The sequence below is a fragment of the Crinia signifera genome, chromosome 2 (genome assembly GCF_055691185.1).
Source record: "Crinia signifera chromosome 2, ASM5569118v1, whole genome shotgun sequence".
In the NCBI taxonomy this organism is placed as follows: Eukaryota; Metazoa; Chordata; class Amphibia; order Anura; family Myobatrachidae; genus Crinia; species Crinia signifera.
In genome coordinates this window covers 401,075,227-401,094,365 of record NC_139218.1, presented here as the reverse complement: position 1 = coordinate 401,094,365, position 19,139 = coordinate 401,075,227, and the positions used below count along the sequence as shown (strand labels likewise).

General features: G+C 48.9%; 2 protein-coding genes across 2 annotated transcripts in view; one reads left to right on the top strand and one right to left on the bottom strand.

Moving 5' to 3' along the window:
- Window positions 1-698: 698 nt before the first annotated feature.
- LOC146058323 (protein ZAR1-like 1.S) lies at window positions 699-8,337 on the bottom strand. Its single transcript, XM_083170588.1, has 4 exons — window positions 7,703-8,337; window positions 3,479-3,571; window positions 2,259-2,333; window positions 699-1,180 (listed from the first exon to the last, which is right to left on the bottom strand). Exons 1-4 carry the CDS (start codon window positions 8,249-8,251, stop codon window positions 1,040-1,042), a joined length of 858 nt encoding a protein of 285 aa, XP_083026714.1. The 5' UTR covers window positions 8,252-8,337; the 3' UTR covers window positions 699-1,039.
- A 1,232-nt stretch (window positions 8,338-9,569) lies between these two features.
- LOC146058322 (sodium-dependent proline transporter-like) overlaps window positions 9,570-19,139 on the top strand; it is a 33,473-nt gene continuing 23,903 nt past the window's right edge. The window contains exons 1-2 of the mRNA XM_083170586.1: window positions 9,570-10,379; window positions 18,281-18,503. Of these exons, the coding sequence (XP_083026712.1) occupies window positions 10,254-10,379; window positions 18,281-18,503 (349 nt within the window). The 5' untranslated portion in view covers window positions 9,570-10,253. The remainder of the gene's footprint in view (window positions 10,380-18,280; window positions 18,504-19,139) is intronic.

Here is a 19,139-nt window from a genome sequence, read left to right as displayed (position 1 = left end):
GATGGGTTCGGACCTTCGTCATCCTGGTGTGTACCCAGCATTAGATTCAACAGCTATACAATCTTTGCTAACTGTACTTTTTACATACAATTTATACTGGATTCGGTATGGAATCCCGGCAGTCAAAATCCCGACAAAGGGAAGGGGGGGGGGGGGAAGCACGCATGGATTTTACCGGGGCCTGGCATACCTCCTGGCGGCCCTGTAGCCACCTCTCTAATATTAGGGCTAAGCGGGGCGGATACAAGGCACATCAGGAATAAATCGAATGATGACTATTTCAGGATACTCTGGGGAAAGTTACCTGTAAACCCCCTCTTCTTGATAAGCTGCTCAAATTGTTATAATATGATTACTACAGCTGTCACCACACAGAGCCGAGTCCTCAGTCAGTGAGCTGAACTAGAGAGCAGCTACCAGGAAGAAGAGACAAGAGCCTTACCACGAGGTGGGAGAATGTTAGCTTAGAAAGTGCAGCACTGGTTCTGCTATGTTTGTGTATTCATTTTTCATGTTTAACCTATTCCTTACCATTAGATTATGTAAGTGTGTAATACAGCCCTTGCTATGGGCCATCTACAGTGTTAGATATTAATACTGCGTTTGCCACGGCCTAATATAGTCCTAAACTGGGCGGACGCAGCTCCGTATCTGCTGCTTCATGTTAGCACAAGACAATAACTACTGTACTTGACAAAATTGTTTACATTTTTTTATTTTAAGACTGCAGTGCTATTGGTCACATATAAGGCATGACGTGATATATACACAGACTGAGCGACACATCCGTTCCAGCGAAACGCTCCCGGGCAGCCGTCGCCAGCCGTGTCTGAGCTTTCATTCAACAGTGACTTATCCATATATCCAGGTACTAACAAAAATCCTTGTTATATTTACAAACCACTCACTTTACACAAAAGGAAAAAAAAAATACAGATATCCAAGTGCAAATATCAGAGAGATTTCCAATATCAAAATAAATAGGATCACCACGAACTGTGGCGTGACACGAGTCCTCCGCGTGCGGCACTGCCGCCATTCAGACAATGTACTTGAAGCTGTAAGTCTTGTCGCAAGACAGTCGCTGCCCCTTGCAGCGACCGCACAGTTCCTGCAGGTGAGGTCTCTTGAGGTCGAGGTGTTTCCGGTCTGGGCAGGAGCACCAGGCTCTCATGCAGATCTGCAACAAAGACAGGGATCAGTTCTCATACCGCAAGACAAGAACGCAGCTTTGCAGAGTGGTGAAACCATGTGGAATTGTAGACGGGGCTGATTTAAGCTGTGCAGGGATGGGGGTCTCAAAATGAAATATTGAGTGAAAGAATAAACCTTTCTAGCATTTGTGGGCTACATGTAATAGCAGACTTTCTTTACTCTGCATGCAAAGAAAAGTTTATCTCCTCTTTGCAACATGGTTTGCGGAAGGTGCAAAGGTACAGGCTTGTTTTGTCTTTGCTCCTGGCTCAGAATCAGCTCTGTGTATTTTACAAAACATCAAGTATTCTCTAGGACAGAACAGGAAATAATACACTTATAACAAAGCTCAGGACATCTGGTAGGCAAGTATCCCAACCCTTACCCCCATCATGCCTAACTGTCCCTTAGGGGGTTATTTTGTTCACTTTCTGACAAATTCCTTCTTAGATGGACAAAACCATGGGCACTGCAGGTGGGGCAGATGTTACTTGTGCAGAGAGAATTAGATTTGGGTGGGGTTTTACTTCAAAGTGAGATCTATATTGCAGTGTAAAAATAAAGCAGTCAGTATTTACCCTGCACAGAAACAAAATAACTCACCCAAATCTAATTCTCTCTGCGCATTTTACATCTGCCCCCCTGCAGTGCACATGGTTTTGTCCATCTAAGAAGGATTTTGTCAGAAAGAGTGAACCAAAATAACCCCCTATGTGCCTACCCCGCCACCCCGACCTAATCCCTGCTTTCCACAGGATGCCGACAGTTGGGATTCGGCGAAGATATTCCTGCTGCCAGCATCCCATAGATATTGTAATATTATAATTCCCTTCTCCTGCCAATCATTAATATGCTTATTATGTCTGAGGGGTCCCGTGGGCACAGCCTCATACAGAGGTGCCAGTCATGCAGACAGAGGGGGGGGGGGGGGCAGCCTGGTCGCAGGATTCTTCAGCCACTCTCCCTGTATGCATGCTCTGTACAGAGATTAATCTGCCCCGCGGCTAGTGTTCTCTGCTATCACCATACACAGGCTATCTATAGTTACCCCATGCAGGTCTTACCTTGCACTCAATGGGCTCCACGTAGTACGGGTTGTATCCTTTCTGACATTTGTGGCAGAACTGTTTGAAATAAACCTGGGTGATAAACCGGAGAGAGACAGTCAGTCGGCAGAAGACCCAGACAGACACAGGCGGGCAATCAGGGAGAAGGGCACCCAGGCAGGGGACAGGGCACCGAGAGAGGCAGTCAGTCGGCAGGGGACCCAGACAGACACAGGCGGGCAATCAGGGAGAAGGGCACCCAGGCAGGGGACAGGGCACCGAGAGAGGCAGTCAGTCGGCAGGGGACCCAGACAGACAGGCAGGCAATCAGGGAGAAGGGCACCCAGGCAGGGGACAGGGCACCGAGAGAGGCAGTCAGTCGGCAGGGGACCCAGACAGACACAGGCGGGCAATCAGGGAGAAGGGCACCCAGGCAGGGGACAGGGCACCGAGAGAGGCAGGGGACAGGGCACCGAGAGAGGCAGTCAGTCGGCAGGGGACCCAGACAGACACAGGCGGGCAATCAGGGAGAAGGGCACCCAGGCAGGGGACAGGGCACCGAGAAAGGCAGTCAGTCGGCAGGGGACCCAGACAGACACAGGCGGGCAATCAGCGAGAAGGGCACCCAGGCAGGGGACAGGGCACCGAGAGAGGCAGTCAGGGCACCCAGGCAGGCGGGTAGGATCCCATGGGTGGGGGAGGGAGTGTAGTAACTCACAGCATGCAATAGACAAGGCTGGTTACACGGGCACCCAGGTAGGGGCAGGATCCCATAAGTGGCGGGGGTGTAGTAACTCACAGCATGCAGCCGACAGGGCTGGTTACACGGGCACATTCTGGCAGCATCCGGCACAAAGTACTTACCAGGATCCTGGAAAAATTACTTAGTAATTAAGGATTAATTAATCTAGTTGGAATCCTCCAATTGCTTAGTTATTAGGGTGGGATGTGGGGGGGGGGGGGGGGGGGGCTCCCGTAAGGACTTAGAAAGACTGACTTTCTCTGGGAGAAATGGGAGCTGCTTGTAAAAGAACTTGCATCCAACTAGTAAGGGGCCCATTTGCAGTGATACGGAGCTTTCCACAGGCACAGATCAGACGTCACATCCATTCTGCGGTATTAGTACCCACTTGTGCAGTGATACTGAGCATTCCACATGCACAGACGTTACATCCATTCTGTGGTATTAGTACCAGATATAATCACCTTCGGCCATAGATACCATGAGGGGCACTTACCTTGTTTGTCCCAGAAACACACCACACATAGGCACTTTCCCACCGCACCTGGCAGCTCCGGCAGTGGAAGAAGCCGTATTTCTGTTCGAGGAACTGTAGGGAAGGACAGCAAGTCAGTGTGCAATTCTCAGTGCACAGTACTACTTCCCTCTGTCCTCCCATATCCCTCTAATAAAATTATGCTAGCAGGGAACTGTTTCAACCACCCACACTCGGGCTTAAAGATGTCCATCAAACATCTTACATGTGAAAGCACGTTTGTCATATATCAAATCCTGTGTCCTTGTGGACTTCGTTATATTGGCAAGACACAGTGCAAGTTTAAAACAACTGATGTACCCCATAGTATCGGCCCCTGCTCTGTGTGTAAGTATAAATGCACAGTACCACTTCCCTCTGCTGATATATAGATTTCATTCACATACAATAGCCTCATGTACCCCATAGCATCTGCCCCTACTCTGCGTGTAAGTATAAATGCACAGTACCACTGCCATATGCAGGACGTGCAGGCTTTCCTTTGTGCCGTGTACTAGGGAAAAGTCGCACATAAAGAAAAGAAAGCATTAGTGCATAAACCTAGCCTCCCCCCACGCCACAGCCCAACGGAGGGGGGGGGGGGGCTGCTGCTACTAGGGAGGGGTAGGAGGAAAGGGTAAACTGTCAGGATTCTCTGTGCTGGGATGCCAGGGTTGGTATTTGAACCGCCAGGACATCATATGTAACCCAAACTTTGGCGTGAGAAAAAAAAAAAATCCCTGATAAATGACCCGTTTTCATGGTCACAATTGCAAATATAGGGTGTTTCCAAAAATAACAAAAAATAAATAAAACACACTTTTGGGTTGGAGAAGATGCTCTGTAATTGTAAGTGACCAAGAAAAGAAACCCCTTTTGTTTGCCCTTAATAGAATAGTGCACCTCCGTGTCTTCTAATGCCCAACTCTCTCCTGAATGTTCCAGTAAGGTCAGTAACAATGTATTACACTCTGTAACAATGTATTACACTCTCTTATTTATGTGCAGGATTTTATACACTTCTGTTTGTCCTCTTTACTTGTGGCAGTTTATTTTAAACATGAATTGGTCTGAAAAACAGTTTTGCATCCCCTATACTTGGCGCACGTGTCAGAAGTGCAAGGTGGGCAGTTTGGCACTGGGGGAGAGATACTCATAGGAATTCAACAGTATTACGGGTGTACCGAGAAGCTGCAGCTGCCAATGAGAAATAGTAACAGACCACTATTCAACCAGGGATGGTTTATTGACAGTTCATCATGAACTGTATGGTAACATTGTCACTGTCGACGAGTCATACCACACCCATATGCTATGCAAAAATTTGACACAGCAACTGTCAGGCCAGAACTCTAAAATCAGATGTATTGTGTGTATTGAAAACAACAACTAAGTTTACTGGACATACTATTTAGATTCATTCTATCAGTGGTGCCCAGCAGTACACACAGTATATGCCGATCACTGTGGTAATTACTAGGCAGAATTGACCAGAAATAAGTTATATCCTTTTTATGTGCTTACTGACCCAATTAAACAGTCTAATAATAGTGGACATCACAAGTGGTTTGTATAAAACTGAACTCAAAACACAACATAAATAACAAGAATACTGTATGTGCAACATCTTTGGAACCTGTTATTTTTGAATCAATGTTCTTGATTTTAATCTTTCTTAAACATGAGATTTGTTTATTACAGCATAATGCACTTTAACTGTTAATATATTGGCTTATATTTGGCATAATTATATGCTGTAATGCAGCCCATTCATGTTCCCAGCATAGGGGATGCAAAATGTATTTTTTATTTTTTCCAGACCAATTAATGTTTATAATAAACTGCCACAATTACAGACAATAAACAGAAGTGTATAAAATCCTGCACCTAAAGAACCGTGTAATGCAGTGGTTCCCAAACTGTGTGCCGTGGCTCCCTGGGGTGCCTCGGGACACATGCAGGGGTGCCGCGGCTTGGTGGTCCAGGATCAACTCAAATTATTAATGGTTAATTATTTATGAGCAAAACCAGTGCTGGTGGCTGCCAATCATAGAATGTGTACAAACAGAAGCAAATCCTGCCCTTTACCACATAACTGCCACTAAGAATCGCATAGAATCGCATATAAACCCAATCAAATTAATTTTTTTTGGACCTAGGGGTGCCGTGAAAAAAATTCTGATTCTCTAGGGTGCCGTGAATCAAAAAAGATTGGGAACCCCTGGTGTAATGCATTGTTACTGGACTTACTGGAGCATTCGGTACAGAGTTTGTTGGACATTAGAAGACAGAGAGGTGCACTATTCTATTAAGGGCAAACAAAAGGGATTTACCAGGATTTTTTGCCCCAAGTTCTTGGTCAATTACAGAGCATCCAACAGATTCTCTCGCCAAAGTCAGTCACTTTAGCTTAGTAAAAGAGTACGAGCTTTTCCTAGTGCAAAGTATATTAATGAACCACTCTAAGACATCATTTTAACTAGATCGGAACATCTTCACAGTTTGTCATTTTCACCAAATAAGTGAAACTTCAGGCCTCTTGCCAGAACAGATGTTGACGTTGCACGTTTCTTATTCAGGTCAAGTCACAACTTTTCCACACTAGCCGATTCTGAATATCTCAATTTCAGCTTTTTCACTCTGCGTTAGGGGCGCATTTATCATTACAGAGCGATACCATCGTCGGACATCGCATTGCGGTAGCGTGCAATACCGCCAAGATTTATCAAATGAAAGGGCGCTGAAAGGAGCCCGTCCCTGCGAAGCCCTGACCTGGAAGCCGGGGGTCTGCACATGCGCGGTTATGCGCTGACCCCCCCCCCGCGACCGCACTGCGATGTGTAGCCATAGGCTACAATGGGCTATCGCCATATCAGAATGGCGATAGCCCAGGGATGTGAAGCCGGGCTGCCCAATGTTGATACATCGGGCAGCTTTGCATCCCCAATAGAAACCTATGGAGGATGCGGCCGGCGGTGCTGCACAAGGGGAAATCGGAGATTCCGACTGCGGTCCCCATTTAATACTTAATATTTGCGGTTAACCCCTGAAACAGGTGTTTTCGGGGGATTGAGCTGCAAATATTACTTGATAAATGCGGCCCTTAGTGTCATTGTATATACACATTAGGTCACATGAAATAACCGCTCCCTCCCACCAGGTGGCGGGATACAGCAAGGAGTCTGTCCATTGGGTTAAGTTGCTGCTACCATACCAGCTGGGTATATGGTTGGTCGTTGGGACAACACATTAAAAAGGTTCACATACATTGGGGCAATCACTTGAAGTCGACATAGATCAAGTGTTGACACAGGGTAGGGAATATATTCCACTTGTGCAGTGATGGGGAGATAGATGGATATAGTGTTCATGTGTCTAGGAAACACTGCCATCTGTTGGCAGCGAGTGAAACTACATCTTTCACACAAGTGGCAAGTGTTTGTTCAAGTTAGCAGACTAGCTTTCGAAGCATTAGCTTTGAGCGGGTATACTAGTAGTATATAGGATAATTGAGACCTCACCATGATGAGACTGTACAGCAGGGTATGTAGAGCACTAGGGCGGCCAGTGGTGAGGATGGGGCTGGGACATAGCAGCGACTGGGGCTCACAGACTGACCCCCGCAGCCATTATCGGGGTGCACAAAGACTGACCCCCGCAGCCATTACAGAATCCTGCTTCAAGTATAGAGGACGCCCAGAAGCTGTGTGCGGAATAGGGCAACCACCAGATAACTGGTTAATGTGAAGAAAAAATACAACACAAAATACCAAACTACTCCTTTGTGTGCTACCAGAGGTCATAAAAGTGAAAACAACCCAAAGGGCACTGGTCCGTTTCAAGCTTGCTGGATATGGAGAGAGAGGGAGCTGTGGAGACATATTGGTGGTAGGAGCAGTAAGGGGTGGAGTGTGTGGGATAAAAACTGTCACAGTTCAAAGTGAGAGCACATTGCAGAAGCCGGCACTGAGTATGATAGTCTTTTAACTAGTAGAAAAATAAACCTGACAAACAAGTTTTCTCCCAGGACGCGCCATGACAGTGCAAGTGGTCAGATACATGTATTTTCTGCATGCAGGAGAAATACCATCTGCTTTTGCATGTGACCACTGAGCAGCCTCCCTGCCCCACCTGCAGTACTACATGGCTTCACTCAGCAGAAGACCCTGTACCCCATGAGAGGACCCCCCCACCACCACGTCTCACCTGGAATGTGGGTTTCCTACTGGTCCCAGTCTCCCCACCTTCCTCCACATCATTCAGCTGCGTCCCCACATCCTTGTCCACCCCTCGCTGGATGGGCGGCAGCGTGAACAGCCTCCTGTCTAACAATCGGGAATACACTGCAATTGTCCGGGGAAACCTCACCGGGGCCACAAGGCTAAGCCCCGCATGCTGCCCGGGAATGGGGCCACACAGAAAGGGCCCTCCCTTGCGGTTCTTTAGGGTGCGTGGTCCCAGCGAGCACTGGACGGACACATCCACTCTGGGGTTCACCTGTACCCCCACTTCTTTGGTGTGGAAGCGATTCAGACCCAATTCTGGGCCTAGTTGGCTCAGCAAAGCCCTCAGCTGGGCCCACTTATAGTTATCCAGACAGTCAAAGGGGAAGGGCTGTTTCATGGGCCCATAGTTGCCTTTGTACGGGGGCTTCCAGTATGGCTGCCTGGGCTTGTAGTAAGGGGGCTGCTGCCGGTATGAGGGTCCATAGTTAGGATACACAGGATACTGCTGATGATACATAACTCCGGCCATACTGACTAATTGGTGTCCCAAACTACACAGAGAGCCAGTGACCAGCTTATATCAGCCCCTCCCTGACACTAATCAGTGACCAGCTTATATCAGCCCCTCCCTGACACTAATTAGTGAGATCTGCAGCACCGGTGCCAGCATTACCCACTGCAGCAGCGGTGTCAGCATTACCCCCTGCAGCACCGGTGTCAGCATTATCCCCTGCAGCACCGGTGTCAGCATTATCCCATGCAGCACCGGTGTCAGCATTACCCCCTGCAGCACCGGTGTCAGCATTACCCCCTGCCGCACCGGTGCCAGCATTATCCCCTGCAGCACCGGTGTCAGCATTACCCCCTGCAGCATCGGTGTCAGCATTACCCCCTGCAGCACCGGTGTCAGCATTACCTCCTGCAGCACCGGTGTCAGCATTACCCCCTGCAGCACCGGTGTCAGCATTACCCCCTGCAGCATCGGTGTCAGCATTACCCCCTGCAGCACCGGTGTCAGCATTACCTCCTGCAACACCGGTGTCAGCATTACCCCCTGCAGCATCGGTGTCAGCATTACCCCCTGCAGCACCGGTGTCAGCATTACCCCCTGCAGCACCGGTGTCAGCATTATCCCCTGCAGCACCGGTGTCAGCATTACCCCCTGCAGCACCGGTGCCAGCATTACCCCCTGCAGCACCGGTGCCAGCATTACCCCCTGCAGCACCGGTGCCAGCATTACCCCCTGCAGCACCGGTGTCAGCATTATCCCCTGCAGCACCGGTGTCAGCATTACCCCCTGCAGCATCGGTGTCAGCATTACCCCCTGCAGCACCGGTGTCAGCATTATCCCCTGCAGCACCGGTGTCAGCATTACCCCCTGCAGCACCGGTGTCAGCATTACCCCCTGCAGCACTGGTGTCAATATTAACCCCTGCAGCACTGGTGTCAGCATTACCCCCTGCAACACTGGTGTCAGCATTATCCCCTGCAGCACTGGTGTCAGCATTATCCCCTGCAGCATCGGTGTCAGAATTACCCCCTGCCGCACTGGTGTCAGTATTACCCCCTGCAGCACTGGTGTCAGCATTACCCCCTGCAGCACCGATGTCAGCATTATCCCCTGCAGCACCGGTGTCAGCATTATCCCCTGCAGCACTGGTGTCAGTATTACCCCCTGCAGCACCGGTGTCAGTATTATCCCCTGCAGCACCGGTGCCAGCATTACCCCCTGCAGCACCGGTGTCAGCATTACCCCCTGCAGCACCGGTGTCAGCATTACCCCCTGCAGCACCGATCAATCTCTCCCTGTGTAAGGGATATACCCCGGGGGGCTGTGAGGGGGGCTCCTGTCTATGTAACCTGTGCAGGGACAGGACAGGTATAACCACTGTTACATTGTGGTGGTGTGAATCAGTCTCTGCCTGTGTAAGGGATATACCCCGGGGGGATGTGAGGGGGGCTCCTGTCTATGTAACCTGTGCAGGGACAAGACAGGTATAACCGCTGTTACATTGTGGTGGTGTGGATCAGTCTCTGCCTGTGTAAGGGATATACCCCGGGGGGATGTGAGGGGGGCTCCTGTCTATGTAACCTGTGCAGGGACAGGACAGGTATAACCACTGTTACATTGTGGTGGTGTGGATCAGTCTCTCCCTGTGTAAGGGATATACCCCGGGGGGATGTGAGGGGGGCTCCTGTCTATGTATCCTGTGCAGGGACAGGACAGGTATAACCGCTGTTACATTGTGGTGGTGTGGATCAGTCTCTGCCTGTGTAAGGGATATACCCCAGGGGGATGTGAGGGGGGCTCCTGTCTATGTAACCTGTGCAGGGACAGGACAGGTATAACCGCTGCACTTTGTGAATGACACTGCAGGGTGGGTTAGGTAGTGTTACCATGGAGACACAGTGATGACATGGAAGGGGCGGGGCTGGGCTCACCTGGTCTCAGGTGAGACTATGTCTTGCTCCCATACTGACTGTCTGGCCTGGAAATCTGGGATCTCAAGTCTTCCCATGTACAGCTGAAGATGCCCCCTGAGCAGTGGAGCGAGGGTTTCCAGGGGCAGAAGAGAGACTCACCGGGGGCAGATATGCAGCAGATAAGTGAGACAGTCGGGGGAGGAGAGACACCTGGGAACACATCCCCAGTACAGGTAAGAGAGGCGGGCGGAGGACACACGGAACTGGCTGGGGAGAAGCTGGGACAGATGTATGAGCTGAGAAAGAAAGAGACAGCAGGGACACTGAGATGTCTGAGAGAGACACCAGGGACAGACAGACAGAGAGAGAGAGACCTCATAGGAAGAGACCCAATAGGTATAGAGAGAGAGAGAGAGAGAGGGACACAGATAGAGACACCAGGGAGAGAGAGAGTGCTCAGGAGTATTAGGTTATCAGAGAGAGAGAGACAGCAGGGACACTGAGATCTCAGAGAGACACAGAGGGGACACAGATAGAGACACCAGGGAAAGAGAGCACAGGAGTATTAGGTGATCAGAGAGAGAGAGACAGCAGGGACACTGAGATCTCAGAGAGACACAGAGGGGACACAGATAGAGACACCAGGGAAAGAGAGCACAGGAGTATTAGGTCATTATCAGAGAGAGAGGCAGTGTGGACACTGAGCTGTCAGAAAGAGAGTCACATACTACATGTGTGTACTACAGTATGTGTGCTGTGTATAGTGTGCGCGCTGTGTATAGTGTGCGCGCTGTGTATAGTGTGCGCGCTGTGTATAGTGTGTGTGCTATGTATAGTGTGTGTGTGCTATGTATAGTGTGTGTGTGCTATGTATAGTGTGTGTGTGCTATGTATAGTGTGTGTGCTGTCTATAGTGTGCGAGCTATGTTTAATATCTGTACTATGTGTGCTTTGTATAGTATGTGTGCTGTGTATAGTGTGTGTGCTGTGTACACATACTATACACAGCACACATAGTACAGATATTAAACACAGCGCACACACTATACACAGCACACATAGTACACATGCTTTACACAGCACACACACAACATACATAGTACACATACTATACACAGCACACAAAATACACCATACACAGCACACAAAATACACTATACACAGTGTAGTACACATACAGCACACTTACTATACACAGCACACATTATACACATACTATACACAGCACACACACTATACACAGCACACACAGTACAGATACTATACACAGCACACACACTATGCACAGCACACCTAGTACACATACTAATAGCACACATAGTATACACACTATACACAGTACACATAGTATACACAGCACACATAGTACACACACTATACACAACACACATAGTATACACAGCACACATAGCACACACACTATACACAGAACACACACCATACACAGCACACATAGTATACAGTACTACACATACTATACACCGCACACACACTATACACAGCACACATAGTACACACTCTACATCCACTATACACCGCACACACTATTCACAGCATACACAGTACACATAGTATACACATCACACATAGTACACACGCTATACACCGCACACACACCATACACAGCACACATAGTATACATACTGTACACACACTATACACAACACACTGCACACACACTATACACAGCACACATAGTATACATACTATACACAGTACACACAGCACACACACATTATACACAGTACACACACTATACACAGCACACATAGTATACATACTATACACAGTACACACACTATACACAGCACACATAGTACACACACTATACACAGTACACACACTATACACAACACACTATACACAGAACACAGTACACACACTATACACAGCACACACACTATACACAGCTCACATATTATACATACTATACACAGCACACATAGTATACACAGCACACATAGTATACACAGCACACATAGTATACACAGCACACACAGTACACATAGTATACACAGTACACACACTGTACACAGCACACACAGTAATGTGATGTCTGTCGGTAATTTCTGGCCTGGATTCTTCTACGCGTCACTAATCCCTGTCTATAAATAAACATGTACAGCAGCCTCCACCCCGGTGACATCACTGTGACAGCGGTGTGTATATACAGGTCACCCGACCGTCTGACAGCATGACCTGTCATATGCTTCACTACAATGGGTTCAGTGCAATTCAATTACTGTCAAAATACCATCCACCATTGGCTGATGGTCAAAATACAGACGGTAAAAATGCTGACACGGTCAAACAGTAGACATGATATTTAATGTTTTGGTGTCTATGTCGTCATAGGTTGACATAGGTACGGAATGTCTATGCGCTATATAAGAAACTGTTAATAATGTCATTGTTTTTACTGTAGATAAATTGACTGCATCCCAATACAGCAGTGTGTGTGTGTGTGTGTGTGTGTAGATATTAGAGGTATTGCTGGGAATGGTCGATATATCGCTGCTCGTCGCTCAGTGTGTACCAGTCATGTCTGTGTATCTGTATAATAATATAACCTAGTGTACATTCTAGCACCCGCCATCTATGAAAACCCATGCAGTTCCTGATCCCTGCCTGGGTTGCCGCTGTCTGTGGGGTTTCTAGCACAGGTTGGTTTGCATATCAGTGCTAATATACAGACCACACTGTGCTAGAACCACCACAGCAGACAGCGACACCCCAGGCAGGGAACAGGAACTGCATGGGTTTTCATAGATGGCGGGTGCTAGAATGAACACTATATTGGCGCACTGTGTGTATGGGTGATACACCTGTTGTACAAGCTGGCGGTGAGTACATTAGGCAGGAAGGACCTGGCCTACAGGGCGGTATGAATGGGTGACCCGGCTGGGGTACAACCTGTGGTGTGAAGTCACGGTGACACAGCATCAGACCCATTCCCAGTGACCTGGGCTGGACCCATGGTATTGGGGAAATGGTGTAATATGTCCGACACGTAACGTAAGTGATATGCAGTCAGTAGATCTACAGTACCGTCAACACGGTCGAAATATCGACATGAAATAGGTCAACATGCGTCTTTCATTATTTGTTTTGTATGACACAGCAATTTGTTCCTACTTTCCCATCCACATAGGCTTACACTTAGATTATAATAGTGTGCAGTGCGCCGTGTGAGGGGGGGGCGTGGTACACTCATACGGTGACACAAAATACAAATATGAAAAACTCATGTCTATATTTGTCTACCTTTCTCTGCAGACCAATGCGGGGGGGGGGGGGAGGGGGCGGAGGCCTCCATTTACCATGTAGATGCGGGGGAGCCTGGGGCCGCCATTTACCATGTAGATGCAGGGGGAGCCTGAGGCTGCCATTTACCATGTAGATGCAGGGGAGGGGGGCCCTGAGGCCGCCATTTACCATGTAGATGCAGGGGGGGGGGCCCTGAGGCCGCCATTTACCATGTAGATGTAGGGGGGGCCTGAGGCAGCCATTTACCATGTAGATGTAGGGGGGGCCTGAGGCAGCCATTTACCATGTAGATGCAGGGGAGCCTGAGGCCGCCATTTACCATGTAGATGTAGGGGGGGCCTGAGGCAGCCATTTACCATGTAGATGCAGGGGAGCCTGAGGCCGCCATTTACCATGTAGATGCAGGTGGAGCCTGAGGCCGCCATTTACCATGTAGATGTAGGGGGGGCCTGAGGCAGCCATTTACCATGTAGATGCAGGGGAGCCTGAGGCCGCCATTTACCATGTAGATGCAGGGGGAGCCTGAGGCCGCCATTTACCATGTGGATGCAGGGGGAGCCTGAGGCCGCCATTTACCATGTAGATGCAGGGGGAGCCTGAGGCTGCCATTTACCATGTAGATGCAGGGGGGGGGGCCCTGAGGCCGCCATTTACCATGTAGATGCAGGGGGAGCCTGAGGCAGCCATTTACCATGTAGATGCAGGTGAGCCTGAGGCCGCCATTTACCATGTAGATGCAGGTGGAGCCTGAGGCCGCCATTTACCATGTAGATGTAGGGGGGGCCTGAGGCAGCCATTTACCATGTAGATGCAGGGGAGCCTGAGGCCGCCATTTACCATGTAGATGCAGGGGGAGCCTGAGGCCGCCATTTACCATGAAGATGCAGGGGAGCCTGAGGCCGCCATTTACCATGTAGATGTAGGGGGGGCCTGAGGCCGCCATTTACCATGTAGATGTAGGGGGGGCCTGAGGCCGCCATTTACCATGTAGATGTAGGGGGGGCCTGAGGCCGCCATTTACCATGTAGATGTAGGGGGGGCCTGAGGCCGCCATTTACCATGTAGATGTAGGGGGGGCCTGAGGCAGCCATTTACCAGGTAGATGCAGGGGGAGCCTGAGGCCGCCATTTACCATGTAGATGGGCCGCCATTTACCATGTAGATGTGGGGTGGGGGGGGGGGCCTGAGGCCGCCATTACCATGTAGATGTAGGGGAGCCTTAGGCCGCCATTTACCATGTAGATGCAGGGGGAGCCTGAGGCCACCATTTACCATGTAGATACAGGGGGGGCGGAGCCTGAGCCCGCCATTTACCATGTAGATACAGGGGGGGGGGGGGGCTGAGGCCTCCATTTACCATGTAGATGCGGGGTGGGGGGGAGGGGTGGGGCCTGAGGCCACCAGAAAGTGCATATAAACAGGCTGCAAGATGCTATCAGCGAAGCGCTTGTCTCCCTGTTTATACAACACTTCATATAATGGTACAAGTTCTGCAGTTGTGTTTTTGTGTTATTACAGTCGCTGGGCCCTTAACCCTATCCCTGCTAGGGGCTCAGAGACATAAGACCAGGAATCTGCATTTGTTTTCTCAGTTCACTGAGATGCTTTTTCCATGACCCTGTCCTGCAGCTCACACCCTGCCGAGTGTTCCAGGACTACAGGATATACCTACTCTTAACCCCTTAATGGGACATAATTCCTCCTAATGTGCAGTGTAGTTCCTGTCGTCCACAGTCCCTGTTATTAGTCATCACTATCATGACCTCGTTCTCTGCACTGGACAGAGGCTAGCTTCTTTTATTGTGTAGACCCCAGTAGCAGTCACTAGTCCAGGACTTCGGAGTAGGCCTTTTATTCGGGAGGAAGAATAGTGCTGGAAGCATTAGAGAATGATAGAAACCTGACGAATGGATCTTCTGCAAGAAATGATTCAGGATGCCAGCTCACATTTTAATCCAGTAGCATTGGTGCCTGAGGAGCCAGGGGAACCTGAAGGAGGCTGGATGAAACTATGGACTTCTCATGATGTTCTTCTACTCTGACCTCCAGGGGAGCTGTTACAGATGTTATGAAGCATGTAAGGAAAGCCTATGGCTTCAGCTGTAAGGAACAACCTACCATCAAGTGCTTCAGCTGTAAGGAACGGCCTACCATCAAAAGCTTTAGTTATAAGGAACAGCTTACCATCAAGGGCTTCAGCTGTAGGAATGGCCTAGCATCAGGGGCTTCAGCTGTAAGGATCAGCCTACCATCAAAAGCTTTAGCTGTAAGGAACAGCCTACCATCAAGGGCTTCAGCTGTAAGGATCAGTCTACCATCAAGGGCTTCAGCTGTAAGGATCAACCTACCATCAAAAGCTTTAGCTGTAAGGAACAGCCTACCATCAAGGGCTTCAGCTGTAAGGATCAGCCTACCATCAAGGGCTTCAGCTGTAAGGATCAACCTACCATCAAGGGCTTCAGCTGTAAGGAACAGCCTACCATCAAGGGCTTCAGCTGTAAGGATCAGCCTACCATCAAGGGCTTCAGCTGTAAGGAAGAGCCTATTAGTATTAGTAGTTTGTTTATTTATAAGGCTTCATCTGTAAAGAACGGCCTACCATCAAGGGTTTTATCTGTAAGGAATGGCCTAACATCAAGGGTTTTAGCTGTAAGGAATGGCCTAACATCAAGGGCTTCAGCTGTAAAGAATGGCCTAACATCAAGGGCTTTAGCTGTAAGGAATGGCTTACCATAAAGGGCTTTAGGTATAAGGAATGGCCTAACATCAAGGGCTTCAGCTTTATAGAACGGCCTACCATCAAGGGCTTCAGGTATAAGGAATGGCTTTCCATCAAGGGCTTCAGATATAAGGAATGGCTTTCCATCAAGTGCTTCAACTGTAGGAAATGGCCTACCATCAAGTTCTTCTGCTGTAGGGAATGGCCTACCATCAAGGGCTTCATCTGGATAGACCAGGCTACCATCAAGGGCTTTAGCTGTAAGGACCGGCCTACCATCAAGGTCTTTATCAGGAAGGACCAGCATACCGTCAAGGCCTTTAAGTGTTAGGTACGGTCTAACCATCAAGAGCTTCAGCTAAAAGGAACAAAACAGCCTTCGTAAGGAATATCTTACAATCAAGTGTTTCAGCTGTAGGGATTGACCTACCATCAAGTGCTTTTGCTGGAAGGAACAGTCTACCATCAATAGCTTCAGCTGTAAGGAATGGTCTACCATCAAGGGGTTCATCTGTAAGGAATGGCTTACCATCAAGTGCTTCCGTTGTAAGAAGCGACCTATCATCAAGGGGTTCATCTGTAAGGAACGGCCTACCATCAAGGGCTTTAGCTGTAAGGAACGGCTTTCCATCAAGGGCTTCAGGTATAAGGAATGGCTTTCCATCAAGTGTTTCAGCTGTAGGAAATGGCCTACCATCAAGTTCTTCTGCTGTAGGGAATGCCCTACCATAAAGGGCTTCATCTGGATAGACCGGACTACCATCAAGGGCTTTAGCTGTAAGGACCGGCCTACCATCATGGTCTTTATCAGGAAGGACCAGAATACCGTCAAGGCCTTTAAGAGTAACCATCAAGAGCTTCAGCTAAAAGGAACAAAACAGCCTTTGTAAGGATTGACCTACCATCAAGTGCTTCTGCTGGAAGGAACGGTCTACCATCAATAGCTTCAGCTGTAAGGAAGGGCCTTCCATCAAGGTCCAGTCAGGTGTTAGATGTTCTTCTGGACCTATCCTTTCTAACTTACACTAATGACTTGCTATAACGGGCAGCGAGATGTGGCGTTAGCTTTTACCCAGTTGCCACATCTTTAGATGTATAGAAAGTAGAGTGTGCAGGTTTGGATTTACTTTAATCTCCAAACTTCATATTATTATCTGGCAGTCACATGTTTTGGACAGCCAATAAGAAAAGTTTCGATAAATCATAATTTGACTAATTTGGGTTTAAGAACCTGCACATCTCTAATAGAAAGTCCTTCACCAGCGACAGCGTAACTACATGGTCCTGATTCTAAAGCGAGTGTAGGACACAATGCGTCCACATTCTGAGCGTAAAGGGAATGCTAATTCTACTATGCGCATGTTCTGATGCGTACACGTTGCCCCCCTTTTCCTCTACATGTTCATTGTCCACACTTACACCCAACCAATGCTGGGTACAAATGAAATGAGAGGAGGGCGTCTCTGCCGCGTAGACAGGACTCCTAATATGATGTAACTCTTGTTACTGTCACAGGAGACGGTTCTCCGCCATGCTTACGCCCCACTGACCCCATTGTACAGAGTGAACCGCCCGTCATTCTCTAAAGCTCATCCGGTGTGGCTGTATTCCCAGCTCTATGAGACTGAGACTCGGGATCCAGATGGTAGATTGAGGTCAACACCATATGGTCGTCATGGCCAAAAGATTGACAGAAGCAAAAGGTTGACATGGTTATGGTAGGCCGACACGAGTTTTGGGGAATTTCTTACATTTTTGGGGAATCTTTTTCATAGATCCACTTGTATTCGGATTGGGAACGGTAAAAAGTGTGTATGGAATTGCGGGTGGATAGTGATCCATTTGCAGATTTGTATGGGGCGGGTTTTCTTTCTGGGTGGGTGGCGGCTATCTACTCAGTCACCTGTAACTGCACATCAGCAATAATTTCTGAATCAGGCCCTATACTTATTATCGCGTGTTAGCTGCGTGTTGAGAATACAGGGTGTGCCACAGTTGCCATGCCTGAATATTGATGTGGCACCACATGTAGCGCAGGTATATTGGAGAGGATGGCACCAGGGCATTCTGTGGGCACAAACCAGACGACTTGGAAGTAGATAATACTGTGTGCAGCCATCAGTCTAAGAATATATCTCTGTGTCCCAGGTTTTGTCACCCGCTCAGGAAATCCATGGATCAGAGAACTGCTACAATGTCGCTCAGCCTCCACCACTGTCCCTCACCCAGCCGGTGTCCTCCGCCCTGTCCTCAGAGCCGCCTCGGGAGACCTGGGGAGGAAAGTATGAGTTCCTGCTCTCCTGCATCGGTTACTGTGTGGGTCTCGGAAATGTCTGGCGGTTCCCCTACCTGTGCTACAGAAATGGAGGAGGTAAGTGCTAGCTCTGTGGGCTTATAGCAAATGCCAATCAAAAGAGACTTCCATATTATACAATGTCAGTGGCAGCAGAGCATCTCTCCTGTAATATGACAGCGGGCAGTAAGGTGTCCCTGAGTGACAGTGAGAGGACACATCTCTCCTGTAATATGACAGCGGGCAGTAAGGTGTCCCTGAGTGACAGTGAGGGGACACATCTCTCCTGTAATATGACAGCGGGCAGTAAGGTGTCCCTGAGTGACAGTGAGGGGACACATCTCTCCTGTAATATGACAGCGGGCAGTAAGGCGTCCCTGAGTGACAGTGAGGGGACACATCTCTCCTGTAATATGACAGCGGGCAGTAAGGCGTCCCTGAGTGACAGTGAGGGGACACATCTCTCCTGTAATATGACAGCGGGCAGTAAGGCGTCCCTGAGTGACAGTGAGGGGACACATCTCTCCTGTAATATGACAGCGGGCAGTAAGGTGTCCCTGAGTGACAGTGAGGGGACACATCTCTCCTGTAATATGACAGCGGGCAGTAAGGTGTCCCTGAGTGACAGTGAGGGGACACATCTCTCCTGTAATATGACAGCGGGCAGTAAGGTGTCCCTGAGTGACAGTGAGGGGACACATCTCTCCTGTAATA